A 26,648-nucleotide genomic window follows, 5' to 3' on the forward strand; every position below is an offset into this window, starting at 1 on the left:
CAACTTTGCTCTGCTTCCCCCAGTGTGTCATAATTCTAAGTGAAATTAATGCTTCTGCATCTGCCTTTCCCCTCCTGTCCCACGTGCTACACTGCAGAACTTGGACTCCAGTCACTTGGGGGGAAATAAACCATCTCCCTGTACCTCCTCCTCTTAACCCTGCAGATGCCAACAGCTGGGCAGGCAGCACAGACCGCAAGGATGACGCTCCTCCCTGCAGAGCAGTGCCAAACACAGCGCTGTGGCCCCATCCTGCTGCAGCCGCCACCATCACCAGCACCACCTCCACAGCCCGCGCGGAGAGATGGCAGCATCGCAGGCCGCTGCGCTGACCCCAGGTGTGGGGAGGCACCAGTCCTGCAGCCAGGAGGGAGGAAGGGGACAGCTGCTTGTCACCCCTCTAAAGGTGCCTCCTGGTCCTGGCTGTGTCCTGGCATAGATGGGGCCGGGGGGAGGGGGCTGAGGGCTCCAGAGCCCACCCAGCATCCCAGCAAACGGGCAGCACCACTGGCTGTGCTGCACCGCTGGCAGCCACGTGGCTCCTGCACCCTGGCTTGAGCCTGGAGGGGGGTTCTCGTGCCAGGCTGGGCAGCATCAGGCTGCGATGGCCCAGGTGCTGCCAGTGGGGCCGATCCCTGCCAGAGGCACCCGTGGGGATGCTGCGAGCGCAGGGATAGGAGACCCACCCCTGCAACAGTCCCCTCCGCTCCCCCCACCTGGAGCCAGCAGCTGCAGGTCAGGCAGGTCCTGGCTCTGTCCCCAGCCTCACCCCAAGCACCTGCAGAGCTCAGTGCCCGCACCCCCCTCGGTTCTCCCCCCACTGCCCCGGGGGTCCGGCCCCGTGCCCACGGGGGTGCCCAGAGCCGTGCTGCTGGGCTGGTTTGTGGGTGCAGGAAATGCAGCGGAGACCCAGCATCATCCCCCCAGCAGAAGCGGCTGCAAGTTGTAAGAACAAGACAGGAGAGCATGGGACCAGAACCATTTTCTTTTTTTTTTTTAACCTGAGACATGCACTACACAGCGCCTTGCTTCTATGGCAGAGGAACAGGATTTTCTCCTCACTTTCCTCCTGCAACAGACTCAAATTCAGCAATTAACAGAGACAGCGTAGACTCCCATCTGGCATCACGCCAAGAAGATTATGCTTCCCTTTTAAAGAACACTATTTTAAAAGCAACGATAAAAAGCGAAGTCATCACACAACTGGAAACTGAGACGACTTCACTAGAAAACTGAAAATCTGAGACAGACCAGCCAGCCTGGTGCCTCTGGGTCTCCTCACACCGTCCTCTGGCGTTAAATCCTGCTCATATTTTGGAAACCGTCGTAGGTGAACGGGGGAAAGTTTGGCAGACACGAGGCGGTTTTGGGCAGGCAGGCAACAGGGTTGATTTCACACGCCATGAAGTCCTGCTCACTGGTGAAGAACACGCCATCGTGCGAGTATATGGAGGGGTCCAGGTCGTAGTAGTTGTAGGGTCTCAGGAGAAAACCGACCGCGTTGCCCACCGTCACAGTGTTGGGAATATCCTCGGAGTGGGGGATGTGAAGGAAACCAGCGGTTATCCAGGCAACCAGGTCCTAGGCAGATAGAGCCACCAGACCGCGGTTATTTCAGAAGCCTGCGGCAGTGGCAACCGACATCTGCGCAGCGGCTACGGAAAGTTGCCGAAGAGCCAGAGGGGACCTCCATGGGCACCAGCCCGGCGCATTCCCGTGTGCCAAGCTCCCCCCTCCAGGGAAAGGTTCCCTCCCTTCCCCAAAGACCAGCCCACGGCCATGGCTGCAGATGTCCCCCCAGCAGAAGGGCCCTTGCCCTGACCCCACAGAGTTTTTCCTGACGTTTTGCCAGCATTTCTCCATAGGGAGAAACGAGCTTCTGCTCTGCCCTCTGATGGACACGCTGCCTGAAGCATTGAGCAGACACACGGACAAGGGGGTGCTCAAACCCGCTTTCCTCATTCCCTGCGGCTGCTGCTCTCCCAGCTGAGCCCGCTGTCCCGTGGGGTGGGTGACGCCAGGGTGGCTCAGGGGCTGCCGCTCAGCCCAGGGCTGGGTGCTACAGCTCCAGCCCGGGGGGACCCCAGCCCACCTCGTTGGTGATGGTCTCGTTGTTGATGAAGTCAGCGAAGGCGATGGTGGGCGTCCAGGGGTCATTCTGGTTGTAGATGCTGGTGCTGGTGGGCTCCTCCTCCTTCCGCCGGGTGACGGCCAGCTGGTACCTGGGGACAAGAAAAGAGACAAGAGCAGCCCCTTGGGGCAGGGCAGAGCCAGAAGCCAGCTCCCCAGAGAGGCTGCAGAACACAAACCTGCTCTACAGAGGAACCCCAGCCCAGGAGAGCGCTTGCCCTGCACCCCCCACCAAGGAGCATCCATGCAATGTCTCCCCAGCCAGGGGGGCTGGGGGCATCTCTGAGAACCTGCTGTCCCAGTCAGAGCAGCCTGACCTTGCCCAGCTGATGGCCCTCTCCATGGAGCTGGCTTCAGGGACGTGGTCCCCCGCAAAACTGGTGATCTGGATCCTGTAACCACGCTGGTGGCCCCACTTGTTTTTGCTGTTGGCTGCAAAGTAGATGTATCTGGGCATCTTCGACTGGAGCCGGAATGCAGCCTGGTCCTCCGTGTCCAGGACTTTCTTGGTGAGTCTTGGCCGCTCTATCTGCTGCTCTGGGCTCCAGGGAGCCCGCACCATCTCAAATGCCATGTCATGGGCCACCAGGGAGTTCTTCACCCCTATGAAGCAATAGCAAAGTCACTGACGAGCATCCCCAGGGTACCCTGTTCCCCACGGACATCAGTGCAGCCAGAGCTCGCCCCCCCATCCTCCCTTCCTGCACCCCAGGCTCTGAGCACCGGCTGCTGCCCACGAGAGCAGTTACTGCTCTGCAGCTCTGCCATGCCACGACTGTCTGTTGTGGACGCCGATCTACGGCTGTACAACCATCTGAGGCAGGCAACAGCGCGCCGTGGCAGCCACCCCCACCCAGGGGGACTCTCGCCCTCTGTAATGGACAAGAGGCGAGTTTCGTCCTGGTGCAGAAGAACAGGTTTGTGTCCCAGTGCAAGCACAGCCTAATTAAGTCGGGCTCCTGACGGCCCAGGCACTGTGTTTGTGCTCATCAGCATGCATCCCGCGAGGTGCAGAGCGCTGGGAAGAGCCAAGGCCCCGCACACCTTTGCACATCACAGACCCGGGGCAACGCTGCACAGTTCAGGCCTTTCCAAAAAGAAAAGTGACCCAGCGGCTCAGAGCAACAGGAGGGACACAAAAGCAAATAGATGTGTGGACAGGATGCTGAAGAGCTGGCTGAGAGCGTCTGATGGCCAGCACCAGCACGGCTTGGGCTGAGGACCCGGTGCTCAGCACCCACTGTGCATCCCGGCTGGGGCACGTGGAATAACGCCCTCCCGTGCTCCGCTCCCCGTGGCCCCACACGAGTTTCCAGCTTGTGCAAAGGCCGTTTCAGAGCTGAGCCTCTGGCCCTCCCGGCAGGTTTGAGCAGTGCCCCAGGGTTGAGCCTGAGCCCCAGGGCTGCCATCGAGGGCAGCACCAGAACCCCACAGAAGAGGATTCATGCCCAGTAACCACCACCGTGCCCACTGCCTTCCCTTTTCTGATGTGAACAGAACATCTAACCCCTCACCTCCCCTTCCAGGGATAGCAGCAACAGTCCGATTTCATCCGCCTTTTCCCCTGCTCTTGCAGTTTTAGTCCCCCATTTTTACTTAAGTACTCAAAACTCATCCTAAACCCATGCTTTAAATTTGTATTTCCCAATTAAAAGGAAATTGGGAAATTTGGAATAGATGGCAGGAGCATAGAACAAAAGGAATTCCAGCAGGAGCGAGGACAGATTGGTGGCATAAATGGTAGGGGAAGACCAAATAAACTGCAGCCGACCCTCCCGTTGCTGCTGTGAGCAAAGGGTCCTGTGGACCCTCGGTAAAGAGTAAGCTGGGGCTGGCCGCCCGCCCGGCACTGCCTGCTGTGCCCGCAGCCCCGCGGAGGGGGCAGCTCCCGTCCCACTCGGACAGGAGCAGCAGGAACGGCTCGACAAAGCTGTAGGAAGCAGGAATGCGAGCTGGAAACCACATCCCAACGAATCAGCTTGATTGACTCAAACTATGATGCGGGGCACAGGACAGGGGCAGGGTGCCAGAGGGAAAAATCCCGACTTCGGCAGAGCCCCGGCAGCATCGAGGGCAATGGGGCAGGGCTGGGGCTGTCTGCCCGGGCAGGGGGGAAGGACCACTTCCCATTAGGGGCAGGGGCTGGGCACATGGCACTGATGGCGATGCCCAGCCCGGGAAGCTGCAGCTCTGCACAGCCCCTGGGGGGAGCCACACGGGCCAGGGGGAACCAGAAGGGAGGGGGCGCGGTGTGAGCACAGCCCCCTCCCTCACACGCAAACAGAAAAATGCGTGTAAAGACCAAAAAATGTCACGTCTGGGGAGTCTGAAAGTACTCGGGGAGAGCACAAGGGAAACACAAGACCCAGACCTACCTCCCACGTCCAAGTCCACTTTATAGTTGATGGAATGGGTGCGTATCGTACCCAGCGTGTGCTCCCAAACCCTATTGCCGTATCTCAGGCCATCCCCGTGAAGAAAGGATGAACTCGCATAGCCCGTGGCCTGGACCTTGCCTTCGATGGCCCCATTCTGGTAGAAGATGAAGTCCCACACATAGTTGTGGTTGCCAACAGTCGCGATGGACCGAACGACCAGAGCAGAGTTGACCAGCCCCCCGTAGTAGAGCGACTGCAGGTTGGAGTAGTGGCGCCTCAGAGGGGAGCCCAGGTTCTGCTCAAAGATGCAGAGGGAAGCCTTTCTTTTGCTGGGCCTCAGGGTCCCAGACAGAGAGTGTGTGTCCACGTAGGTGGCCGAGTACGGGCAGTCCACGCCTCGCACCAAGGGGGAGGTGTAGTGCCCGATGCCAAAGCTCCCGTCCATGTACCGCGTTGACATCCCTCCAGGGCAGTTGGAGCCATACACTGACAACGCCTCTTGGACGCTGATTTCATAGGCAACCCTCTCCCCCTTGTGTCGGATGTCAAACAGGCGCAGGCCCCTGTGCACGCTCATCCCAAAGGCAAAGCTCCAGGCCTGGAAGAGGACACGGTTGTCCCTGACGCTGTAGCGCGGACCCTGGGGCTCGTACTGCAAAGGGAACAGCACGGCCGAAGGCGCACGGGGCTTCATGGACGAGAAGTCCCCGTCCCGCGGCGCCTTCTTCACCTTCTCCACGCTGATGCGACCTTGCACGTAGGCGCTCTCCAGCTGAATCATGTCCCTGTAGTACTGCCCGTTGTAGAAGACCTTGCTCACCGCCCACCGGGAGATGTCCAGGCTGCTGTGGTCCACCAGCACCTCCAGCCCCACCGGGCGCACGAAGAACCCGCTCACGTTCTGAAACAAAACAAACCAGGACTTACGGTCTCCAGACCGGAACCCGTGAGGAGCTGCGATCTGAAATGCCACGTTGGTGCCGTCATACTCAAAGACTTCTTTCAGGAAGGTCGGGGCTGCAGCAAACGCCACCTTCTCTAAGAACGCTCCCACCTGCTCGTTCTCACTGCCCAGCATCGGTCTGCGGTGATACGGCACCTTCCCCCCGTACTTCTGTACCGTGACGTCCCGGTGATACGCCGGTGTCGGCAGCGGACCCACCACATACTCGGTGACGTTGGGCTCCGGCTGGTTCCCAAAGTAGAGCACAGCCAGCGCCTCCCGCGGGGGTCGGGCCCCCCCGCCATCCAGGAACCGCAGCACCTCTGCCTTGGCGGGGACCTGCAGGTCCACGGAGGCGATGCAGTTGTCCGAGGGTTTCGCACGCGAGGCGTCGACCAGCGGCACCCCGAGGTTCCCCTGCAGGTACCGCACCACCTGCGCCAGCTCTTCGGGCGTCAGGTCAGCAAAGACCAGGCTCTGGCTTGTGGATCCCATCTTCTCCACAACGTGGGGCTGGGAATCACAGCTGGGCGATTGCCTCCCCCTGCTCAGCAGCATGCAGGAGAGAATGAAGATTATCACGGCAGCCCCGACCAGGAGAACGTAGGGAAGTTTGGGGTTCATCTCTCCGAGCGCAGACACAGCACACAGGGTTTGGCTGCGGCATCCAGAATACGTCCCTCACCTGCAGACCAGGTTCTTAATTCATTTGCCGACCATGGGCGTAAAAAGGCGTCGCTTGCCGGGTGGGAGGGAGCCTGGAGCTCCCACGGGATCGAGAGATCACAGGTCCCAGCTAGTTCAGCCTGTTCCCTCCCCACCCCAGACACACCGAGGAAGCAGCTGGGGAGCCGGTGCCTGACTCACTCCCCAAGCTACTGATGGTTTCTCCGCTGCAGGGTGACACCAAGAAGAGCCCCAGCCTTGGCCTGCCCAAGGGGCCTTTGCTTCCTCCAACATCTCCCAGTACACCCTGTCCCTTCTCATGTGGCTACGCCACGGGGGCAGGCTCAGCCGGCCCCATCCTCCCGGTGCCCCGGGAGCAGCCCCCCTCCCCTGAAGGGCCATCTGGGCTGGCACACCAGGACAGCCCCAGACCCGCCGGCTCCCCAGCGCCTCCACATGCCACTTCTCCCTGTCACCACTCTGTCGCCTCCAAGTCCCTCCCAGCCCTGAGGGAAGTGACCTGGGAGCACCGAGACACGGGCAGTGCTCACCAAACCCCAGGCAGCACCGGGAGCAGCCGCACAGGACCGCAGGGGGACTAACAGGACCCCCCCCATCCCCATCCCGACCCCACTCCAGTGGGCACCATCCTTGGACCAGAGCTGTCACAGACAGAACTGGCTACTGTCAGGAGAAGGTCCAGGATTCCTGACCGCACGGGGACCTTCCATGGCGAGGGGAGCAGCCAGCAGCCCCTGGGAGGGGGTGAGCTGGGGGCTGGGGCCACCCCACTGTGGTGTGAGGTGGCTGCTCCTTCGTGGCCACCAGCTCCTGCCAGGCTGGCCCCCCACATCGCCGGCAGCACGGGTGGCTTTCCAGAGACCATTGCCCACTTCACACCCTTCTGGGGGGACAATCTGGGCACAGGCAGAGGGGCTAAAGCCACCTACAGCACCAGATTGATTTACCGCTCCTGCGATCACGTTACTTTAGGAACTTCTGTTTTCATTCTCACTTCCAGCCAGGGAATAATCACCCTTTTTCCCTGCGCGTCCCACACCAGCCTCAGATCGGCATCCAAGAAACCTATGGGAGAAGACCCGCTTTTGCTGCGCTGCAGTTTTGCTTTCCCTACACTCAGAAGGTGGGGATCCTGCAGGATGACTCGAGCATCCCGCATGGCCCTGAGCTCTGGACGGGACTCCCCTCCCTCGCCACAGGGCACAACTCCGGGATTTTACTGTGACTCTTCCCAAGAGCACTCTGCAGCAGCCTGGGCTCAGGGTCTGCCAACAGAGCAGGGAGCTGAGGGGCACGGCAGTCATGGAAAAGGATCTTGCCACCACGCAGGAACTGTGTTTTAGCACGCTTTTGAGCCTCACTTACAGAAAGGGAGCCAGCATCAGCCCGGGTTTTGACTGTAACGACAGCAGCAGCACCTTTCAAAGCCACACAAACCACTGCATCGCAGGCAGGCACAGGATGGGACACATGCCGGGACCGAACGCGTGCACAGGAGGCAGCTGCGGCTTGGCACGAGTAGCTCTCCAATTAGTCCCCACGGTCCAGGGGACAGCACGGGTTAGCGGAGCTGCGTTTCTGCTCGGGCTGGCGCAGATGCTGCCCACTGCCTACCGCCGATCTCTTTGGTCCTGTGCAGATATAAAATATTTCCCCCCCCTACCTTTTACAGGTTTCAGTAACAAGACACCTAACGCTGCCAGTCTGTGCCCCCCAGCACCACCAGTGCCTTTGCACCTTCCTGGAATGGTCTTTGAGGGGAACCAAGCCATCCTTCCCGGCAGAGCATCCCTGTGCCTCCTGGAGGATGCCAGCACTTCACTGCCCAGCCAGGCGGTGCGGCAAGGCGCTGCTCCTGGACTCAAATAACCCTCTGCAGGATCCGCCGCCAAGAACCGTGGCTCCGTGCAGGAGCGGGGGAATTCACTGGCTCACTGCAGCGCCTTTGCAGCCCGAGAGACAGGATCCAACTTACAAGTGTTTCCTCAAAAGAGAAGCAGGGATTGAGCGGCACAAGCTCAGCCCACAGAGCGCCAGCCCTGCTTTACGCCGGGCAGTTGAGACAGAAAAAGGACTTCCTCGAGGCATGAAGAGCAGCAGGATCAGCATCAGGCGCAAGAGCTTGGGTCTTGCAAACAGGGCTGTGTCTGCCTGGCCATGGCTACAGCAACACGCGCCGTGCCAGCCGGGAGGCCTCGGGGAAACACAAACATTTTTCCACGGCTATACTGCTACACAGCTTTCATACTTTCCCTGGGCTGAACGCCAAGCTCCCAGACAATTCCCACCGCCTTCAGCTCCACGACCTTGACTGACTACTTTATACATACAAAAATCATTTTGCAATGAAAAAAAGGTTAGGAGAGTGCAAAAGCAGAGTTCCGATGCCAGTTATTAGGGACTCTGCAGCCGAAGAGTCAAACCCCCAGAGCTCTAGGGTTTACCTGTATAACAACAGGCGTTAAAGGAAGACCCAGACCTACCTCCGACGTCCAAGTCCACTTTATAGTTGATGGAATGGGTGTGTACCGTACCCAGCGTGTGCTCCCAAACCCTATTGCCGTATCTCAGGCCATCCCCGTGGAGAAAGGATGAACTCGCATAGCCCGTGGCCTGGACCTTGCCTTCGATGGCCCCATTCTGGTAGAAGATGAAGTCCCACACGTAGTCATAGTTGCCGATGGTGGCGATGGACCGAATGACCAGAGCAGAGTTGACCAGCCCCCCGTAGTAGAGCGACTGCAGGTTGGAGTAGTGGCGCCTCAGAGGGGAGCCCAGGTTCTGCTCAAAGATGCAGAGGGCACTTTTACTAACTCTAGAGACCTGGGAATGAGCAAGGTAGTGCACGTCCCGGTACGTTGCTAAATAGGGGCAGTCCACGCCTCGCACCAAGGGGGAGGTGTAGTGCCCGATGCCAAAGCTCCCGTCCATGTACCGCGTTGACATCCCTCCAGGGCAGTTGGAGCCATACACTGACAACGCCTCTTGGACGCTGATTTCATAGGCAACCCTCTCCCCCTTGTGTCGGATGTCAAACAGGCGCAGGCCCCTGTGCACGCTCATCCCAAAGGCAAAGCTCCAGGCCTGGAAGAGGACACGGTTGTCCCTGACGCTGTAGCGCGGACCCTGGGGCTCGTACTGCAAAGGGAACAGCACGGCCGAAGGCGCACGGGGCTTCATGGACGAGAAGTCCCCATCCCGCGGCGCCTTCTTCACCTTCTCCACGCTGATGCGACCTTGCACGTAGGCGCTCTCCAGCTGAATCATGTCCCTGTAGTACTGCCCATTGTAGAAGACCTTGCTCACCGCCCACCGGGAGATGTCCAGGCTGCTGTGGTCCACCAGCACCTCCAGCCCCACCGGGCGCACGAAGAACCCGCTCACGTTCTGAAACAAAACAAACCAGGACTTACGGTCTCCAGATTGGAATCCACGTGGAGCCGCCGACAGGGCTGCTAGATTGGCTCCATCATACTCCATTACTTGATGCATGAAAGATGGAGCTGCGGAGAACACTTGGGTTTTTAAAAACCCTGCGATCTGTTTGTATTCAACAGCCAGCGTTGGTCTGCGGTGATACGGCACCTTCCCCCCGTACTTCTGCACCGTGACGTCCCGGTGATACGCCGGTGTCGGCAGCGGACCCACCACGTACTCGGTGACGTTGGGCTCCGGCTGGTTCCCAAAGTAGAGCACAGCCAGCGCCTCCCGCGGGGGTTGGGCCCCCCCGCCATCCAGGAACCGCAGCACCTCTGCCTTGGCGGGGACCTGCAGGTCCACGGAGGCGATGCAGTTGTCCGAGGGTTTCGCACGCGAGGCGTCGACCAGCAGCACCCCGAGGTTCCCCTGCAGGTACCGCACCACCTGCGCCAGCTCTTCGGGCGTCAGGTCGGCAAAGACCAGGCTCTGCCCATCATCGGCACCATCCTGCTCCGGGGGCTGGTGCTGGCAGGTGCTGGGGGCCCTCCCTCTGGTCAGCAACACACAGACTAAAGCAAATATCGTGGCTAAAGCCAGGACGAGGAGGATCAGCACAGTTTTCACGTTCATGTCTGCTGCTGGTCCTGGGGCGTTCAGAGCAGCTTTCCGAGCAGGGTTTCTAGCTGCTGCCTCTGTCAGTTTACGCTGCACTGGATGGATTAGCACGGAAAGTACAAAAGCCTGGGAGAGGCTAGGGGAGGAGATCTGAAATTCGTGGTGACCAGAAAGGGCAGATCTCCTCTCTCAGCTGCAGCCTTCTCTTTCCTCCACTACAAGCAGTGCCTTGAAAGAGCTAGTGGAGATGCAGGGTCAGTGACTCAGACAAGTTTCACATAATTCTGTTACTTTTTCAGGCCAACCTAGTTTCCTGAGGCTGCCTGTAAAAACGAAGATCCTGTAGCCAGGCCAAGGTGGCTGGGACCACTGTGAGGCTCTGACAAGCTGGGAATTGTTGCCACACTGTAGAATTTCACCTCTTTGCAACTCACCGAATTGCCTTGTTTAGCAGGCTGCTTCCTTGTAAACATTCTCCCTGGCAGCATGATTCCAAGCTTGGAGTTACTTTTTATTTTATTTTTTTAAATCTTCCACATTTGCTGAAAACACATCCATCTGCTGTGTAGTAGCAGAAAAACTTTGGCAGGGACGGAGAGATGCAGTTGAGGATGAGACTCAGGCCCCAATGCACTGTGAACAACCAGCTCTTAGTTTGCACCTCTGAGCAGCTACGAACTAATGAATCCCTCAGCATCCCACCAGAAAAGGATCACGCCGCTTTTGTCTCTGCCTCCGATTCAAAGATAAACTGAGGGGCAGCTCCGGCAAAGTTCCCTCGAGGACCAAACCTCCCGCAGCCGGCGGCACCCAAGCAGGCAGGTGATGGCAATGCCTGCTGGCGTGGCGCTGCCGGGCTTCTGCTGCCCAGGCTGAGCGGCCACCCCCAGGACTTCTACCAAAGGCTGGGACAACTGCCCCCCGCCACAGGTCCCTGCTGCTCTCAGCACTGCTGAACTGCTGAAAGGCCTTGGCAGAAGGAGGTGGCCAAGCAGGACTCGGTGCTCCATCCTGCCACGCGGCAGATGCCTGGGGTAGGCAAGACGCACTGTGTTAGCTACAGTCCCTGCCTGTCCCTGAGCTGGTGCTGAGAAGCACAAGGCATCCAAGAGAACCAGAGCTGGAGATGCAACCCAACATTTCCACTCCTGCTGCCAACCTCACCTCACCTCACCCTGGCCTTCTCTCCTCCTCCCGTCAGAGTTTCCTGGTGGGAGACAGCCCCCCCGCAGCCTCAGCACTGCCTCCAGTTCTTCCTCCACAGCCGGTCTTGCCCTCTGCGGTCCTCCGGCCGTGCTTACCAGCCACCACACTGGCAGGCAGGCGGCCACGTTGCCATAGGACACACTCCATTATCCTCACCACCGCTGGCAGCCTCAGCCTTCTTTAGCCCAGGCTGCAGCTGCGGAGGCCGGGGACACGCACGTCCCCTCTGTGCCAGGCCACGTCATCGCCGCCTCACCGGCCATCGCGCCAGCAAAGCCTGCAGGGTCACGGCAGCCGCTTCACGTGGCTGCTGTGCCAGGAGAGGGGCTCACTGCGGCACGGACACAAGCAATGGGGAGAGGCAGGACAGGTAAGAGCCTTGGCTACACGGGATGCAACAGCTACAGGTCCCAGAGGCTCCCGTCGACTTTCAGCCGGCCTCCAGCGCCAGAATCAGGTGCCCCCAAGCAGCACCACATCAAGCCAAGCGGCGCTGACTTCCAAGTCCGTCTTTCAACCCAGGAAGCCAATGAGGCTTCGAGGATTACTGGGGGTGAGGCTTGAAAGAAAAATTCCCTTTTGGTGCAAGCCTGGAACGCGGCGCCCATTTCGCTCGGAGGAAGCGCCGTTGCCCCAGTTCAGGTTTCCAGTGGAGCCAGCACATACCTCTTGCCTCCCAGGAATTTCACAAGCGTTCTGCTGCAGCACACACCTACACGGCTGAGCCGAGACCACCGCACGCCCCTCTGAGCCGCACGCAACGCTCACACCGCTGCTTCCTTTAAGAAGTACAAAAAGAGCAGATCAGTCAGGTTTGACTTTGCCTCTGGGTTTTGCATCCCATGCCCCAGAAAGTCAAGGCGTAGGCTGCAATTACAGATGGTCATTTTCTAAGCAGCACAGCAGTAGTTTAGGAGATCTGGAGAAACTCCACGGGCCTTCCCGCCCCACAAATCACAACTCAACCCTGCAGCTTGCCTGGGAGACATTTGAAAATAAAGTGTGGGAACACTCCTAGTTCTGGGCATGCTGGGTGGCTGGGGGAAAAAAAAAAAAAAAAAAAAAATAGAAAGCCTAACCTGTAATGACATCGCCATGACAAACCAACCCACAGCACACACCCCAGGCCTGCAGGACACGGATGGCGCTTGCTCATCTTTCTCAGCTTTCTGCGCTGCCCCTGCCCTGCTCCAGGACGTGAGCCACGGATGCCATGGCTAATGCCACACCATTTAATACTGACCATTTCTGCCGTACTTTTCAAGCTGAGGACTTTTAAAGCTTATTACAAGCAACACAAGAACCAGCCTGCACTTCCTGGGAGCTGCAGTTTGGAAGAACAGAACAGCCCTAAACCCACCTCCATCCTGCAGGAGGAATTTCAGGAAGCAGAGTAATTAACTGCGCCTGCAGAGCCAGGAAACCTGTGTCAATACCTTCCTGATGAAAAGCGATGGGGGATCTTTAAGGGCCACACGTACCACTGAATTGCTTGTGTACCTCTTCCAAAAGAAGCCTGAAGCAGCTTAAACCTAACCTAGAATTTAAAAAAATTACACGTCTCGCTAACGGCAGCATAACTTGTTTATGACCTGTTTGGTGCACGCACCTCTTCCCACAGCTCAGCTCCCCAGCCTGATGAGCCCATCACTCTGCCCCACATCTAAGACGGAGAAGTCGCATCCTACTGGTGTTTATCTTGGCTACACCGTTGCCTTTATAAGGACCGCCCATCCGTACTGGTTTTCACTCACGCAGAAAGGTAGAGGTGGTAAAAAATAGCCTTTGAAATTTATAGAAACCCAAAGCAGAGACAGAGAGAGCTTTTGGCTCAGGGAAACTTGGAGTCAGCGACTGCCAGACAGCTGGGTACAGCACGGCACAGAAAACCCCTCGCCAACTCTCCTGACACGGGTAAGTCCCTCAGACTTCGGAGAAGTCCCGCTCCCATTCTCTCACCTCGCAGGGTCAGCTTGTGTGAAACCAAACAGTGGAAACTGCCTGACCCTTACCCAAGCCGGCTGCGTTTCTGGCAGCGTTTGCGTCTAGCACACAACTGCTGTGCCTTTATTTTCCTCTCAAAGCTTTAACGGTCACTGCGTATGAGCTGGGATGTCTGAAGAACCTGGGAATTCGAGCCCTGCCGGCACGCTGCCACCTCTCCTGGAGAGCAAAGCGGAAACACTGTGCTGAGGCCGAGGGGTGACGATGGTGGACAACACACCCTCCCCCGCTCCTGCGGATGAACCACGCTCCCTGCCGACACCTGCCAAGACAACGGTCCTAGATGCTCCGTCCTCCCGCAGGACTGCGGGCACAGGCCTCCTGGGAGCTCAGTTCCCTCCGGCTGTGGCGAGGAGGAAGCCCTCGTGCCACACCGCATCCAGTCCTGCCAGCAACACTCCCTCCTCCAGGCTCTGGCTCCAGCCGTCTTGGCCACCAGTGACCCATTTCGAGCTCGACCCCCGCCGCCCCACAGCGGCTCAGGCACCAGCCGGGCTCTCCCACGCCATGGGATGCACCGTGGGGCAGGGAACTGCGAGTGGCTGCTCCTGCTTCTCAGCAGAAGAGATGGAGGGTGGCCATGCCAGGCAGGAGCCCCGGTCTGCAGTGGGCGCACGGGGCCTGGCATGGGCCCCAGCTGGCGGCACCGTGCCCAGGAAGGGGCCAAGCCCCAGCCGGGCGCTGTACTCTGCCTGTCCTGGGGAGCAGGCTGCCTGCACCCCAGCAGCACGGGGACCAGAGTGCCACCGGAGAGGCCTCCGCACCCTGGGCTGTGGCGCAGCAGGAACGGGAGGAAGCACACCAAGAACGAGAACGATCCGCTGGGCACAGCGGGGGCCACTGCCTGCGGGGGGCTGCAGGGCAGCCTGCATTTCCTTCGGCCAAGAGTCACGGACCACGCGCCCAACACGCGCACCGGGTGCGGCACCCAGGCGCCTGCCCCAGGACAGCGCTGCTCGGCGGGGGGGCAGGAGCAGCCCCTGAGCAGGCCGCAGGCGTAGTGAGCGCCACACAAATCACCACACAAATCTCTCGTGGCTACTTTAACCGAGACAGCCCGAGTCCCACACACTGGGTTGAGGTGGGACTGCTCGCATTAAACCCAAGACCGTGGGCCCAGCATAGGGCATGCGAAAGGAATAGAAAGGACTGACGAAGCAGTGCATAGCATTTTACAACGCAATCAGAAAGAGGAATGAGGAGAATGCAGGGAAGGACCAACTGGATGTGAGAAAGAGAGGACCAGAACAGACATTAACACTGCACAGCCTAAGAGCTCAGCATCACACACAAGGGGCTACCTTAAAAGAATTCCAAGCACCTTATTTTAATTTCTTGACATGGTAAAAGTTTACATACTTTCATCTGGCAAAGAGAGCCAAACAAATTAAAAGGAATCAATACAAAGAAACACAAGGGGAAGTGCTGCTCCCAGACAGCAGCGAGAACGCAGTTGGTTTGTTACTGAATATTTATTAGCGGGAAGACTAAGAGTTGACTTAACTACAAACAACAACAGAAGAGCCTATAGCAAGGGCCAGCAGCCCACCACACTCTGGGCAAATCCCTGGGAAACCAGCAAGAGACAACATGGCTCTTAGATGTGGAAGCAAAAGAAACCAAAAGTAAAAAAAAAAAAAAAAAAAAAGAAAAAAAAAAAAAAAAAGGGTAGAAAGTTAATTCATTTTGTCACTGTTGTTACAATGAGGTTAACACAAACTATTAAGGCTACTGCACAATAAGAATATACAGGTGTAACAGTGAGACCCAGGGAACAGCAAGGTTCCTGAAACAATTGATTTAACGTTCCCTGAATAGGGGACTTAAGTAGAAATACTATAAATAAGAAATTTTTGGAGCCCGCAGTGTTATGGGCCCACCTGCCACACACAAAAACTGACGCAACACAACCAGTCATTTCCAAAAGGGTTTGCAATGGACCATGAAACATTCCAGCGGTTTAGAGGAGTCACCAGGCACACGAGCGTGCCCTTTGCAGGGGAAAGACTACAAGGTCTGCAAATGGTCCTGGGTGGGGATCAGCCACCCTCACCCCCAAGCACCAACTGCCACAGCTGGCCTGCTCTGCCCAGGCAGTGGGGAGCACTGCCAGGGGACAGCAGGTCTCAGGGTGACCATGTGCAGAGACTATCAGGACTTCAGTATCGGACCTCTGGCCCCTCCCTTCCCTCAGCCCGGGCAAAAGCATCTCATGCTGAAGGGGCACTGGGACGTATGTCAAGTCACATTGGTTTGAGCCAAGAAAGTGGCTCTAGTCAAATCACAAATAGGAGCGGAAGCCACCTGAGCTCAGACCAGCCAGGACAGCAACCAGCCCTAGTTTCAAGCACCACCTCGCCCTCTGCACTGATCCAGCCAGAACTGACAAGGCAGAGACAGATGGGGCAGGCTCTGCTGAGTCAGAAGAGCGCCAGAAAAGGAGTGCAGACTGCCCAGCAGCTCGGGAGCGCGGCTGCTGCCACCAGCCCCGAAGGGGCAGGGTCCCCTGGCTTTGCAATGGGTCAGTGCAGAACACCAGCGGCAGAGGGGCCCAGCTACAGCCAGCGGCGAGGAGAGCGAGCTTCTCCGCCTCTGCACCAGCACCTGGGCTTGCTCTCGTGCTGCAGACTGTCTGCCCCATTCCTGGAGACCCCTAGTGAAGCCTCCAGCCAAGAGATGGGACAGGACAAGGGCTTGGTCTCTAGTGTCGTTCCTACCCAGGTAGGAAAAGGCATGAAGGAATGTTCCTGCCTGGCTGGTGCTCTTACTCTGCAGTAGCCTCTAGGGCACCCCAAAGCAGCACGGCCTTCTCTTTACATTACTGGAGGGAGGGAAAGCTCCTGAGACCTGAACAAAACCAATCACAAAACTAGGCGAGAATTTCTTTAGAGTTTAACTAAGAATGCGATACTATTTCCAGCCAGTTTCCCATCTCGATAGTCACGTAACAAACCAAGGCAATGACGGTCTTTAGTTGACTGAACAGTTCTCAAGTTCAAACGTTGACACTTAATAGAGGGTCTCAGCATTGCTGCTCCGAGGCCTCTTGATCTTCTCAATGTTTTTAAGGATCATGTCATGCAAAGTGACCTGCAAGAAGGGAGAACAGGACTCAGACAAGAAGGGTGAAGTCATCCAGTGTTCAGCTCTCACAGTGAGCACTGGTTACAACAGCAACACAGCTCACCTCAGCACTACCCTCAGCCCCTGCGTGCAATCACCCCCCCAGTTAAGATAAGGGCTTCCTTCAGCCAGGCTTTACAGAAGCCACTGCGTGTAACGCTGAAAAAGATTCCTTTACAGACCCCCAGGAATGGCCGGTACTGCACAAAAAGTTTAGGACCACAGGTTCCCACAGAGGTGGAAGGAGTATTTTGTGCTAGATTCTTGTGAACTTTCAGCTGGAAACACCCGCATCTCTAGGAGATGGTGGAGAGGCTCTTCTTGTTACAGCCAAAGCGGAGCAGGACCAGGACTAAGCGTACTCATAGGAAAAGGGAAAAGCAGCAGCAGGATCAAAAGGGCTCTCTCCACTGCTGTGTGGGGAGCCAGCGCGAGCTCTGGTTTTTCACTTACATATTGATTCCTCAGCTCTGAAATGATCAGGCGCAGGCTAATGTACTCCTTCTCGTCGATCTCTGTCACTGTGCGGCGGTAGTCCTCCTACAGAGAGCAGACACACAGCTGAGCGGCCCAAGCTCAGCTGTGCCTCCCAGACACCAAGTGAAGGTCCTACCATCCACAAAGGAACCCCCCCTTCATCTTGCTCTCCTCTAACACAGGTGTCCTGCATCCGTTTACCATCCTCCCTTTTCCCCAGGACGCTCAGCTCAAGGACAGTGATGAAGCAGCCCAAAGAGCAGCAGCGTGTAACACGTAGATCTCCACCTCCCTGCTTACTTACCACATGAGGGTACTTGGCTATTTTGGAAACCAACTTTGCTCTTGTGATATAATATCTGGTAGGAAAAGGGAGAGACTCAAGGTCAGACAAATAGCACCAAGGTTTTTGTCAGGCCCAAGCTGCCCTAGAAAAGCTGGGGGACCTTCCCCAAACACTTTCCTTTTCCAAGGGGATCCCCCAAAAGAGGTCTGTTCTTGCATGCCTACCTAGAAATCTGGTCCAGGTAGGATGCTGCCTCACTCTCCACAGTTCGAAGCTCAGCAACTGTTTCCTCCTGCAGGGAAGACAACGAAGCCATTAATTAGCTTCAGGAGAATGCAACTGGCTGTCAGGGCTCCAAAAGCAACATGTCTCAGCCCTGCCATATCAAGCTCAGGTTTGGGTTCTAAAACCTAACCCAACCCCATGACTGCAGCTGTTGGATACCATCAAATGAAAGATTCAGAGGAACCCAAGAGACCCTTGTTGTCCCTGGAGCATGGCACTCTCCTGCAGCAGGGCACAGAGCCAGCGGTGCCTTACCTGAATAGAAACACCAAAGTTGTTTCCATCTTCTATCCTGGGGATGAGGAGCTGCACCCACATTTTGACCTGTGGTGGAGAGATCACAACACTGATCAACACCAACACCTCCACAAAGGTCTCTTTCTCAGAAGTTTTACCAGCCCCTCCAGGACTCTGCCTTTGCCCCACAGTTCATGATAAAACTCCTGCATGTCCTTCATGCTCATGCAGCACTCCCAAGGGGATCGTTCCCCACCACAGCTGGGACACCCCACAAGCCCAGCTTCCCATGGGAAGCTCTTGGCAGGTGTCTGTGACAAAGAAGGGCGAAGAAAAGCCTCCAGGAGGCCTGTGTGACAGACCTCCTCCTCCTTCAGGTGAGCTGCAGAGCTCCCTGAGGGCTCAGAAAAACATAATTTCCCTAAAACTACCTCCTAGCCAGTTTCAGGCACTGCCATACAAATCCTGCCTCTCCTTGCCTACAGGATAGAGGGGGCCGCTCTTTCCGCCCAAAGCAGCTTTGCCTCTCCAGGAGCAAAAGCATCCTACCGTCTCCGCTTGCTCCAGCGCTCATACCCACCGTATTACACTTCTCGATAAGCAGCCTGATTTCTGGTTTCACTTTCTCAATGATGTCCACCAGCTGCTGGTTGCTCTTCAGCATCCCATTGGGCATCACGAACACTTTGGTACCTAGCGGCACAGCAGAAAAACACCTGGCGTTAGCAACGCATAGGAACAGCTGCGCCAGGGGATCAGACCGAACGTCCACCCAAGTGTCCTATCTCCTGCAAAGGCTAGCAGTGGACACTGATCCAGGCTACAGCTAACCTGTGGGGAAGGGGAAATCTGATGTGGGATAACAGCGGTTACCACAAAGGAAGGAAAAGAGAAAACACGGAGTGGAGATGAGAGCTGAAGAGCTCTAGGTTGCTGAGGCTGGGCACAAAGGATTTTCCTGATGCACGTGTATGAGCTGTTTCTGCCTCAGCTTAATCCAAAGCCTGGTATCTTCCTCCAGACAAGGAGAGCTTTCAGCACAGAGCCACAGGGAGATCAGCGGCCTCTGTCAGCAGGCCAAGCTCAAGCAAGTACTCCTTATGTCTATGAGAGAAGTCCTAATTATGCTTTTAAGAGCTGGAACCTGACTCCTCCACAAGAGAACATCTGTAGGTCAGGCTCTAAGAGGTTGTGGGAACAGGCTAGCACAAGCAGCAGCTGCTGTCAGGACAGGTCAAGCGGGGTTCAACTGATTTCACATCCCTAAGGTATGGTGCACTGGTTCAGGGGGCAGGCAGCAACACAAGAGACTTGGGGACTCTTACCCTGAAAGGTCTCTTCGCGGTCTTCCAGCTTCCTCTTTTTCATATTTGGCTAAAATATACAAAACGTTTTACTCACAAACTAGTCGTAAGCTGTAACAGTGTTGTAAAGGAAACAAGGAAAACTTTAGAGCCTCTGCTATGCTCCTGGTTTCTAACCATTCTTCCTTAAAAACAAAGGAGGGCTGCAGAGCACAGCGTTACCTCCAGCAGACTTCCCAAGCTCGAGAGACCAATTCCTAAAAGCCTTTGGGAGAGCCATAGCATGTTATTAATAAGAATGTCCTATTCCAGCACACAGCAAGCCATGCAGTTTTAATTAACAGAAATAGGGATCACAGCCAAGAGAGTAACCTTACCCCATCCAGTCCATCATGGCTGTTCGTGAGAAGAATTGGGTCAGGCACTGGGAGGTTCATGTCCGAATGGATCTGAGTGAGATCATGAATATTCAGGATAGGCTCCTGGAAAATAAAGAGGATTTTTGTTATTTAATTATGAACTAATAAGTTCAGCCACACCAAACACAACAAGAAGACAAAAGATTCAGACCTCCCCCTTATCCAACTATAAAGCAAGGATGAGTGAAAAAAAACCCTAAAAAAATCTATAACAATAGGCTTGTGACAAGACCTCCCTCCACCCAACAGCAAAGTGCCAGCTCCAGACTGCTATCAAAGCTATCAACTGTCTGCAGCACTGGGGTTCCTGTGAGACTACAGCATCGCAAAGGACGGCCCAAAGTTGCCAAATACGCAGAAAAGATAAATGTGGTGATCACACAAAGGAAAAAGGAAGCACACCCTCTAGAGCTAGCAGTGCTCAAATGCATGCAAGCAACCAAGCCACTGCTTCGGGTCTTCGTAACAAGGTGAAACAGACAATAAAATGCACAGGACAAGACCTGCCACACGGCTTTCAACTTCTAGCTGCAAATGAAAAAGTATATGTCATTTGTATCCCTTACCTTAAGGAACCCATCGAGTTCTAACAGCTTCTTTGGGAAAAAGTTTGCCACCAGGTCTTCAGCCTGAGAAAGGACAAGACAATGACATGAAACAACGCCACGAAGTTCCCGCTAATAGGTAAGAACGCCGCAGAAATCAACTGTCCAAAAGGCAGGAAACAGGAGAGAACATAAGTTCTGCCTGCTGCCAACCGTCACGCTAAGCCAAGATGCCAGGAGAGCCATGAGGCCCAGTAACCTTGCTCCAGTTTATAACTGGCACTGAGCACCACTAAGCTTCCAGGAGAGGCCCAAATCGCAATCAAGCCCATCAGAAAGATACGGCCGAACGGCCTCTTTGCTGCGCTACCACACTCTGGGGCAGTGGCAGAGAGATGCTCCTCACCTCACTCGTGATCCGCTCCCTGAAGGAGTCAACCTGCAGAAGGAAAAAAAGCCAACAACAGTTCAGAGTCATTTCCAAAAAAGCGGGGCCCAGCACGAGCCGAGCACCGTGCCCTGCGGATGTGGGAGCTCAGCCACGGCCCCACCGCACCCTGAGGATGTGGGAGCTCAGCTACGGCCCCAGAGATGCAGGAGCTCAGCCACGGCCCCGCCGCACCCTGCGGATGCGGGAGCTCGGCCACGGCCCCACGGATGCAGGAGCTCAGCCACGGCCCCGCCGCACCCTGCGGATGCGGGAGCTCGGCCACGGCCCCACGGATGCAGGAGTTCAGCCACGGCCCCGCCGCGCCCTGAGGATGCGGGAGCTCCGCCACGGCCCGAGCCCCGCGGCTCCAGCGCGGCTCTGCCCCCCCACGGGCCGGGAGAGCCCGCGAGCACCGAGCGGCGGCCGCCAAGGGGCGGCACAAGCCGCTCCCCGCGGGTCTCGCCTGCGCGGGCGGCACTCAGGAGACCGGGGCGGAACGGCGAGAGAAGGCGCGGGGGGACGGGAAACCCGCGGCTCCCGCCAGGGCTGGCTGCGGGGCGGCAGATCCCCCGCGCCGCACGGGCCCAGCCCGCGGCCCCCTCCGCCGGGGCACCGCTCGGGGGCGGCCGCGGGGCGCTCCCGCCCAGCCCGCGGGGGAGCGGCGGGGCCGGGGGGGCCCAGCGGGGCGGGCCGGCCGCACGGCCGGGGCGGGGCGGCGGGGCCCCGAGGCCCGGCCCGGCGGGGCCGCTGAGGCGGCGGGGGGGTGGGGGAGCTGCGGCGGCGGGGCGGGGCGGGCCGCGCCCAGGGCGCACCTTGAGCTTCACCTCCGGGTCCACCTTGAGCAGCGAGGCCATGGCGGCGGCGGGCGGATCCGGCTGCGGGTCTGGCGCGGGGCCGCGCTGCCGCCTGCCCCACCACCGGCGTCGCCGCCACCGGAACTGACCTCACGCCGCGCGCCCGCCAATGGGACGCGCGCCCGCCGCCCACGTGACCCCGCGCACGCGTCCCGCCGGGTCCTGGCCGCTCACACGGGGCGGGGCGAGGCGAAGGGAAAATGGCGGCCGCGGCGCTTACACCCCTGCCAGGACCGTGCCCCGCCGCGCTGCGTCACATCCGGCGCGCGGCGATGGCGGAGCGGGCGCGGGGCTGAGCCGGCGGCATGGAGGGGAGCCGCCCGCCCGCCTGCACCACGCAGGTCAGCTTCGTGTGCCAGCGCTGCAGCCAGCCGCTGAAGCTCGACACCTCCTTCAAGATCCTGGACCGCCTCACCATCCAGGAGCTGACCGGTACCGGCGGGGCGGGCGGGGGGCCGGGGCCGGGCCGCGGGGCTAGGCCTGACCCGGGGTGACGCCTCCTCTCCCGCAGCCCCGCTGCTGACCGCCGCCCCCGCGCGGCCCGGGGACGCGCCCGAGGAGGAGAGCGCCCTGACGGAGGTACGGCGCGGCGGAGGGCGGTGGCGGAACCTTCATCCCCCCGTCCCCTCCCGGGCCCCGGCGGTGACGGTGTCCCTGTGCCCGCAGGAGGCCTTCGCGGAGAACCGGCAGGATGGCGTGTCCAGGAGGTTCATCCCGCCGGCCAGGTACGGCCACCGTTGCACCCCCAGCCCCTCTCCCGCTGGGCAGGGCCCCCACAGTCCCCGCCGGGCAACCCGAGCCCCCGGGCGCTGCCGCAGGGGCAGCCGCTGGGTGCGTCCCCTTGGGAGCCTGCCCCGGGGGACCCCGCGGCACCGGGCCCCCAGCGAGCGGCAAGGCCATCTGGGGGCACGTAAATCCCGGGCACGGCACTCAGGATGCTGCTCGTAGCTATGACTTAATGCTGTCCTGGCAGAGGCGCAGGCTGCCCCGTCCTCTCGCGGGTGCATCCTGCGTGTCCGTCCTTCCCGACTGCCGATCTAGGCTCAGTTTTAAGGCTAGCACCACACCTGCCTCCCCCAGACCCTTGGCACTCAGCTTTCCGTAAAATTTTTTCCAAGAATGATGTCAACAGAGAGCGCCAACAGTTTTACACTGATCGGAGAGGCGTCAGATGGCGGCACGATGGAAAACCTCAGCCGGAGACTGAAGGCAAGTTTTACACCAGCTGGTAAGCTCTGGTGCTTTTGAACGGGGCATCAGTTTTTCCAGATGCTCTGCAAGATTAAACTGCAAAGTCTCCCGTAGCGCTGGTCTTCCGGTACTGTTGTTGGTGAGTAGTTTGGTAAAGCTGGCTTATTTTAAATCAAGATCTGATCTGCAAAAAATTACTTTGCCAACTGAAGAAGCACAAGCCCGCCTGCTGAAAACCAGCCAGCAGCTGCCTGTGCCGTCGCTGGAGCTAATGGTGAGCTCTTCCTGCAGGTCACCGGTGACCTCTTTGACATTATGTCTGGGCAGACGGATGTGGATCACCCCCTGTGTGAGGAATGCACGGACACTCTGCTGGACCAACTAGACACACAGCTTAACATTACGGAGAACGAGTGCCAGAACTACAAGTGAGTGGTCTGGAGGTGACCCAAGACCAAGTTGCTTTAGCTTGAAGCCTAGAGAAGGAATACGGCCCTGATCTGACTTTCCCTGATCCGTAAGAGATGTCCCCAGCTTCAGTGCTTGGGGTTTTCTTTGTCTGAATGAAATGAAAAACTTATTTTTGAGAGTCCTGTGGCATGCAGCTTCTCCAGCTGAAGCCTGTGAGCCCATCAGAGCGACTGGTGCCGCCTGCCCACGCTGCCCGTGTGGCAGCATTCCCAGGCGATCGAGGGTGTCACAGAGACAGTTGCTGACAGGCAGTCACAGATCCTTGGTCACCATCTAGCCCCCCTGTTCTCCTGCGTGCATTCCTGACCCGCAGCGCAGGATCAGCACAGAGAGTCTGGGATGAACGAGAGGTGCACGCACGCTCGAGTCCCCGCTTGTGCTTCTGCTCGCGTGTGCAGGCTGTCGCCGAACTGGGGGCTGTCAGTGGTGGGGGCTTCCCAGGATCCCTGTTTTGGTAATCCTGTTGCTCTCCTTTAGGAGATGCCTGGAGATACTGGAGCAAATGAATGAGGATGATAAGGAGAAACTGCAAATGGAACTGAAAGAACTTGCGCTGGAGGAAGAGCAGCTGATTCAGGAGCTGGAGGACGTTGAGAAGAACCGCAAGACTGTGGCTGAAGACTTTGAGAGAGTCAGGGCAGAGGCAGAGCGGCTGGAGCAGGAGGAAGCTCAGTGAGTGAACCTCAACTGCAGCTTATGGCAGGGATTTTAGGTAACATAAATGAGATGATAGCGCGGAGAAACCTGTCAATAATGCTCAGATGCAAGTGGCTTACTTTTTGCAAAATTGGCTAGACTAAAAAAAAAACTAGTATGCCCTAGGAGCAGTCACTAAATGCCTGTACTTAACATTTCCTGTCTTGCTTTTATTAAAAGGTATCAGAAAGAATATTGTGAATTCAAGAGGCAACAACTGGAGCTAGATGACGAGCTGAAAAGTGTGGACAACCAAATGCGCTATGCCCAGATGCAATTGGATAAATTAAAGAAAACCAACGTGTTTAATGCAACCTTTCACATCTGGTAATGTAGTTGCTGGAATACCTCGTCAGTTTGCTAAGAATCTGCAGCCTAGGGCCGTTTAAGTAAGACTGCATTGGACAGGAAAAGTGCTGCTGAAGTCATAGTTGCTACACAACAAAGCAGGTGGCCACAGCTGTCAACAGCGTCAGCTGAGAGAGGTTTGCAACACCGTGTAGATCTCTGAGTAGACTGAAATGGCTCTTCCACGAACCCTGTTAACGAACCGAGACCCAGTGTGTGAGCCAACGGTAACGCTTTAATGTCAGGCTTCACGGAGCAGGTAGCTCAGGGGTTTGGGTGTTTGGCTGGGGGGGATTTCTTAGGTTTGATTGTTGGTTGTTTTGTTGTTTTTTTTTTCTTTAACTGTTATAAACAAGTGGTTGGTATTTATAAATGCCTTTTAGCCACAGCCCCCAAACCCTCCTTCTGCTTGGTTAGCAGCGTGTGTTCCGTAACTGTTCAGTACACGGCCCTTGTTTGGTTAGCTGTGTTAGAAGCTGGTCCTGCCCCAGTGTGTTTATTTATAATTCTTCTTATCGCAGGCACAGTGGTCAGTTTGGCACAATAAATAACTTCAGACTTGGCCGTCTCCCCAGTGTTCCTGTAGAATGGAATGAGATCAATGCTGCCTGGGGGCAGACCGTGCTGTTGCTACACGCCCTCGCTAACAAAATGGGCCTGAAATTTCAAAGGTATATCCAACACAATACAAACTTCACTTACAACCCAGATAAAGGCAGTTGGGCTCATCTGCTTGTGAATCCTGTCTCCTTTCAGATACCGCCTGGTACCGTACGGCAACCACTCGTATTTAGAGTCCCTCACGGACAAATCAAAGGTAAGAGACTCTGCATGAATTGGAGGACGCTGACCTTGAATGCCCCAGAGCCCTGGTCATGCTGGGGACGCAGAAGGCAAGCTCAGCTCTTTATGAATATACAGTACAGGAGAGCTGGCTGCCTGTAGCAACGTCTCACTCTATCTTGTATCAAGCCAGTCATTCTGCCATCCAGCAGCATTAAAATGTGACAGGGCTCTTGAACTTGACCACAGCTGGCCAGAGATACAGTGATTTGGGAGGCTGTTGGTCATTAGGAACCCAGGCCTACACGCAGTAGGCTCTTTGCACAAAACAAGTCCCGCTACTACGTGCCACAAACCATTTCTAAGCATCCTATGACAAATTTAAGCCTCGCACAGGACTAAAGAGCTGCAGTGACAGTATCTAAAATGGAGCGTTTGGGGTGCCTGAAACAAATCTCTTTTTCAGGAACTCCCCTTGTACTGTTCTGGAGGCCTGAGGTTCTTCTGGGACAATAAGTTTGATCATGCAATGGTGGCTTTCCTGGACTGCGTGCAGCAGTTCAAAGAGGAAGTGGAAAAAGGCGAAACTCGGTTTTGTTTGCCTTATAGGTGAGTGTTGCTACATAACGTGTCACGTTAAGGCCTGGTGTGCTGTCCTGTGCAACACTGACCAGCCTCTGGAGCAGCCTACAGCACTGCTTGCTGTTTCAGTCCTGTCTTTCTGAAATCATCTGTATAACGTGCAGGATTACCATATTTGCTCTTAACTGAACTGAAATTTCAAGCTAGTTCCTCGGGTGAAGATCTGAGGCTTGCTAGATTTCCTTTAAAAACAAAGTATCCTTACACAGAATAATAGGAATGTCAGATGTGGATTTTAGTATTTGATATCGTACTGAGATTAAACGCTTGCGATGGTAATGCGCTAATAAAATCTTGTGTGTGACACAGGATGGACGTGGAGAAAGGGAAGATTGAAGATACAGGTGGCAGTGGCGGCTCTTACTCTATTAAAACGCAATTTAACTCTGAGGAGCAATGGACAAAAGCACTAAAATTCATGTTAACTAACCTGAAGTGGGGTCTTGCCTGGGTCTCATCCCAATTCTATAACAAATAACCATGTAAAGAACTCGTCCTGGCAGCTGTAGAGTGTCTGCGTTTCGTTGGAGAAAGTCAAATCGAGATGTCTCTTAATATTAACCAGTACAAAATGTTTACAATACCAAAAATCCACAAGACACTTTATTTAAAATACCATTATTACAAGTAGTATATAGAAAAGCAATATGTAAAGTTATATCATTGAGCTGAACAGAATAAAAAAAATCGGCTATTAAACAGATGCTAAACCAGCACTTCTGAGGTTTATAGATATGTGTATAAATTACTGCTGAAATTCACCAGTGAGTTTGATACTACTCTGTTACAGTTTAACACAGATGAGAAAAGCAAAATGTTACAAACATAGGGAATAAGGTGGAAGAACTCATGGAAACTGCTTGGTCATTTAAGAGTAACTACAGTTTGAAATAAAGTATTTTCTAAGTCATATCAGCACTTCTTTGTGCCACTGACCTTAACGAGGTTTGATACAGTTTAAAGTATGTGTTCGCTACGGTGATACTGACTATTTGTAATACTTCCTGCAGCCGGTTCTTGCACAGATATACACTAAGTAAATAATAAAACACTGCTCTACACAAGGCGTGCTTTCATCTGGCGTATGCCAGGCGCAGCGTGAACAGCCCCTGGCACTTACATGGACGTGCTGAACACTTGCATTGCTTGCAAAACTGGTGGGATTCTGTCCTTT

General features: G+C 56.2%; 4 protein-coding genes across 5 annotated transcripts; 1 reads left to right on the plus strand and 3 right to left on the minus strand.

The window, feature by feature from the left end:
- Positions 1-974: 974 nt before the first annotated feature.
- AOC2 (amine oxidase copper containing 2) lies at positions 975-6,310 on the minus strand. The gene is made up of 4 exons (XM_005439501.4): positions 4,506-6,310; positions 2,448-2,733; positions 2,093-2,222; positions 975-1,581 (listed from the first exon to the last, which is right to left on the minus strand). Exons 1-4 carry the CDS (start codon positions 6,073-6,075, stop codon positions 1,297-1,299), a joined length of 2,271 nt encoding a protein of 756 aa, XP_005439558.2. The 5' UTR covers positions 6,076-6,310; the 3' UTR covers positions 975-1,296.
- A 439-nt stretch (positions 6,311-6,749) lies between these two features.
- Positions 6,750-12,455, minus strand: LOC102048254 (membrane primary amine oxidase-like). Of its 2 annotated transcripts, none has more exons than XM_027805828.2 (2): positions 9,622-12,455; positions 6,750-9,525 (listed from the first exon to the last, which is right to left on the minus strand). In XM_027805828.2, exons 1-2 carry the CDS (start codon positions 10,186-10,188, stop codon positions 8,572-8,574), a joined length of 1,521 nt encoding a protein of 506 aa, XP_027661629.2. In that variant the 5' UTR covers positions 10,189-12,455; the 3' UTR covers positions 6,750-8,571. The 2 variants fall into 2 exon arrangements, with proteins under 2 accessions (XP_027661629.2, XP_055553317.1); XM_055697342.1 differs by having other exon boundaries at positions 6,750-9,222; positions 9,355-12,455.
- A 2,230-nt stretch (positions 12,456-14,685) lies between these two features.
- On the minus strand, positions 14,686-21,452 carry PSME3 (proteasome activator subunit 3). Its single transcript, XM_055697366.1, has 11 exons — positions 21,302-21,452; positions 20,466-20,498; positions 20,081-20,143; positions 19,473-19,577; positions 19,117-19,165; positions 18,372-18,484; positions 17,810-17,878; positions 17,494-17,561; positions 17,288-17,342; positions 16,960-17,046; positions 14,686-16,473 (listed from the first exon to the last, which is right to left on the minus strand). The coding sequence occupies exons 1-11, from the start codon at positions 21,341-21,343 to the stop codon at positions 16,393-16,395; spliced, it is 765 nt and encodes a 254-aa protein (XP_055553341.1). The 5' UTR covers positions 21,344-21,452; the 3' UTR covers positions 14,686-16,392.
- Positions 21,453-21,578: 126 nt separating this feature from the next.
- BECN1 (beclin 1) lies at positions 21,579-26,392 on the plus strand. The gene is made up of 11 exons (XM_055697351.1): positions 21,579-21,775; positions 21,855-21,922; positions 22,010-22,068; positions 22,462-22,552; positions 22,826-22,962; positions 23,483-23,677; positions 23,882-24,028; positions 24,571-24,720; positions 24,806-24,866; positions 25,299-25,441; positions 25,784-26,392. The coding sequence occupies exons 1-11, from the start codon at positions 21,649-21,651 to the stop codon at positions 25,950-25,952; spliced, it is 1,347 nt and encodes a 448-aa protein (XP_055553326.1). The 5' UTR covers positions 21,579-21,648; the 3' UTR covers positions 25,953-26,392.
- Positions 26,393-26,648: the final 256 nt, after the last annotated feature.

This window comes from Falco cherrug, chromosome 20 (assembly GCF_023634085.1).
Source record: "Falco cherrug isolate bFalChe1 chromosome 20, bFalChe1.pri, whole genome shotgun sequence".
Lineage (NCBI taxonomy): Eukaryota > Metazoa > Chordata > Aves > Falconiformes > Falconidae > Falco > Falco cherrug.

Coding starts and splice junctions, on each gene's coding strand:
- LOC102048254 (XM_027805828.2), bottom strand. CDS start 10,188: ATGAACGTGAAAACTGTGCTGATCCTCCTCGTCCTGGCTTTAGCCACG. Junction 9,526..9,621: donor CTCCATCTTTCATGCATCAA/GTAATGGAGTAT, acceptor GTTTTGTTTCAG/AACGTGAGCGGGTTCTTCGT.
- PSME3 (XM_055697366.1), bottom strand. CDS start 21,343: ATGGCCTCGCTGCTCAAGGTGGACCCGGAGGTGAAGCTCAAG. Junction 19,578..20,080: donor AACTCGATGGGTTCCTTAAG/GTAAGGGATACA, acceptor TTTATTTTCCAG/GAGCCTATCCTGAATATTCA. Junction 19,166..19,472: donor GCCATGATGGACTGGATGGG/GTAAGGTTACTC, acceptor TGTATATTTTAG/CCAAATATGAAAAAGAGGAA.
- AOC2 (XM_005439501.4), bottom strand. CDS start 6,075: ATGAACCCCAAACTTCCCTACGTTCTCCTGGTCGGGGCTGCCGTGATA. Junction 2,734..4,505: donor AGTGGACTTGGACGTGGGAG/GTAGGTCTGGGT, acceptor ATTGCTTCATAG/GGGTGAAGAACTCCCTGGTG. Junction 1,582..2,092: donor ACGAGACCATCACCAACGAG/GTGGGCTGGGGT, acceptor CTATCTGCCTAG/GACCTGGTTGCCTGGATAAC.
- BECN1 (XM_055697351.1), top strand. CDS start 21,649: ATGGAGGGGAGCCGCCCGCCCGCCTGCACCACGCAGGTCAGCTTCGTG. Junction 23,678..23,881: donor CTGGAGCAGGAGGAAGCTCA/GTGAGTGAACCT, acceptor TTTTATTAAAAG/GTATCAGAAAGAATATTGTG. Junction 24,029..24,570: donor AATGCAACCTTTCACATCTG/GTAATGTAGTTG, acceptor TTCTTATCGCAG/GCACAGTGGTCAGTTTGGCA.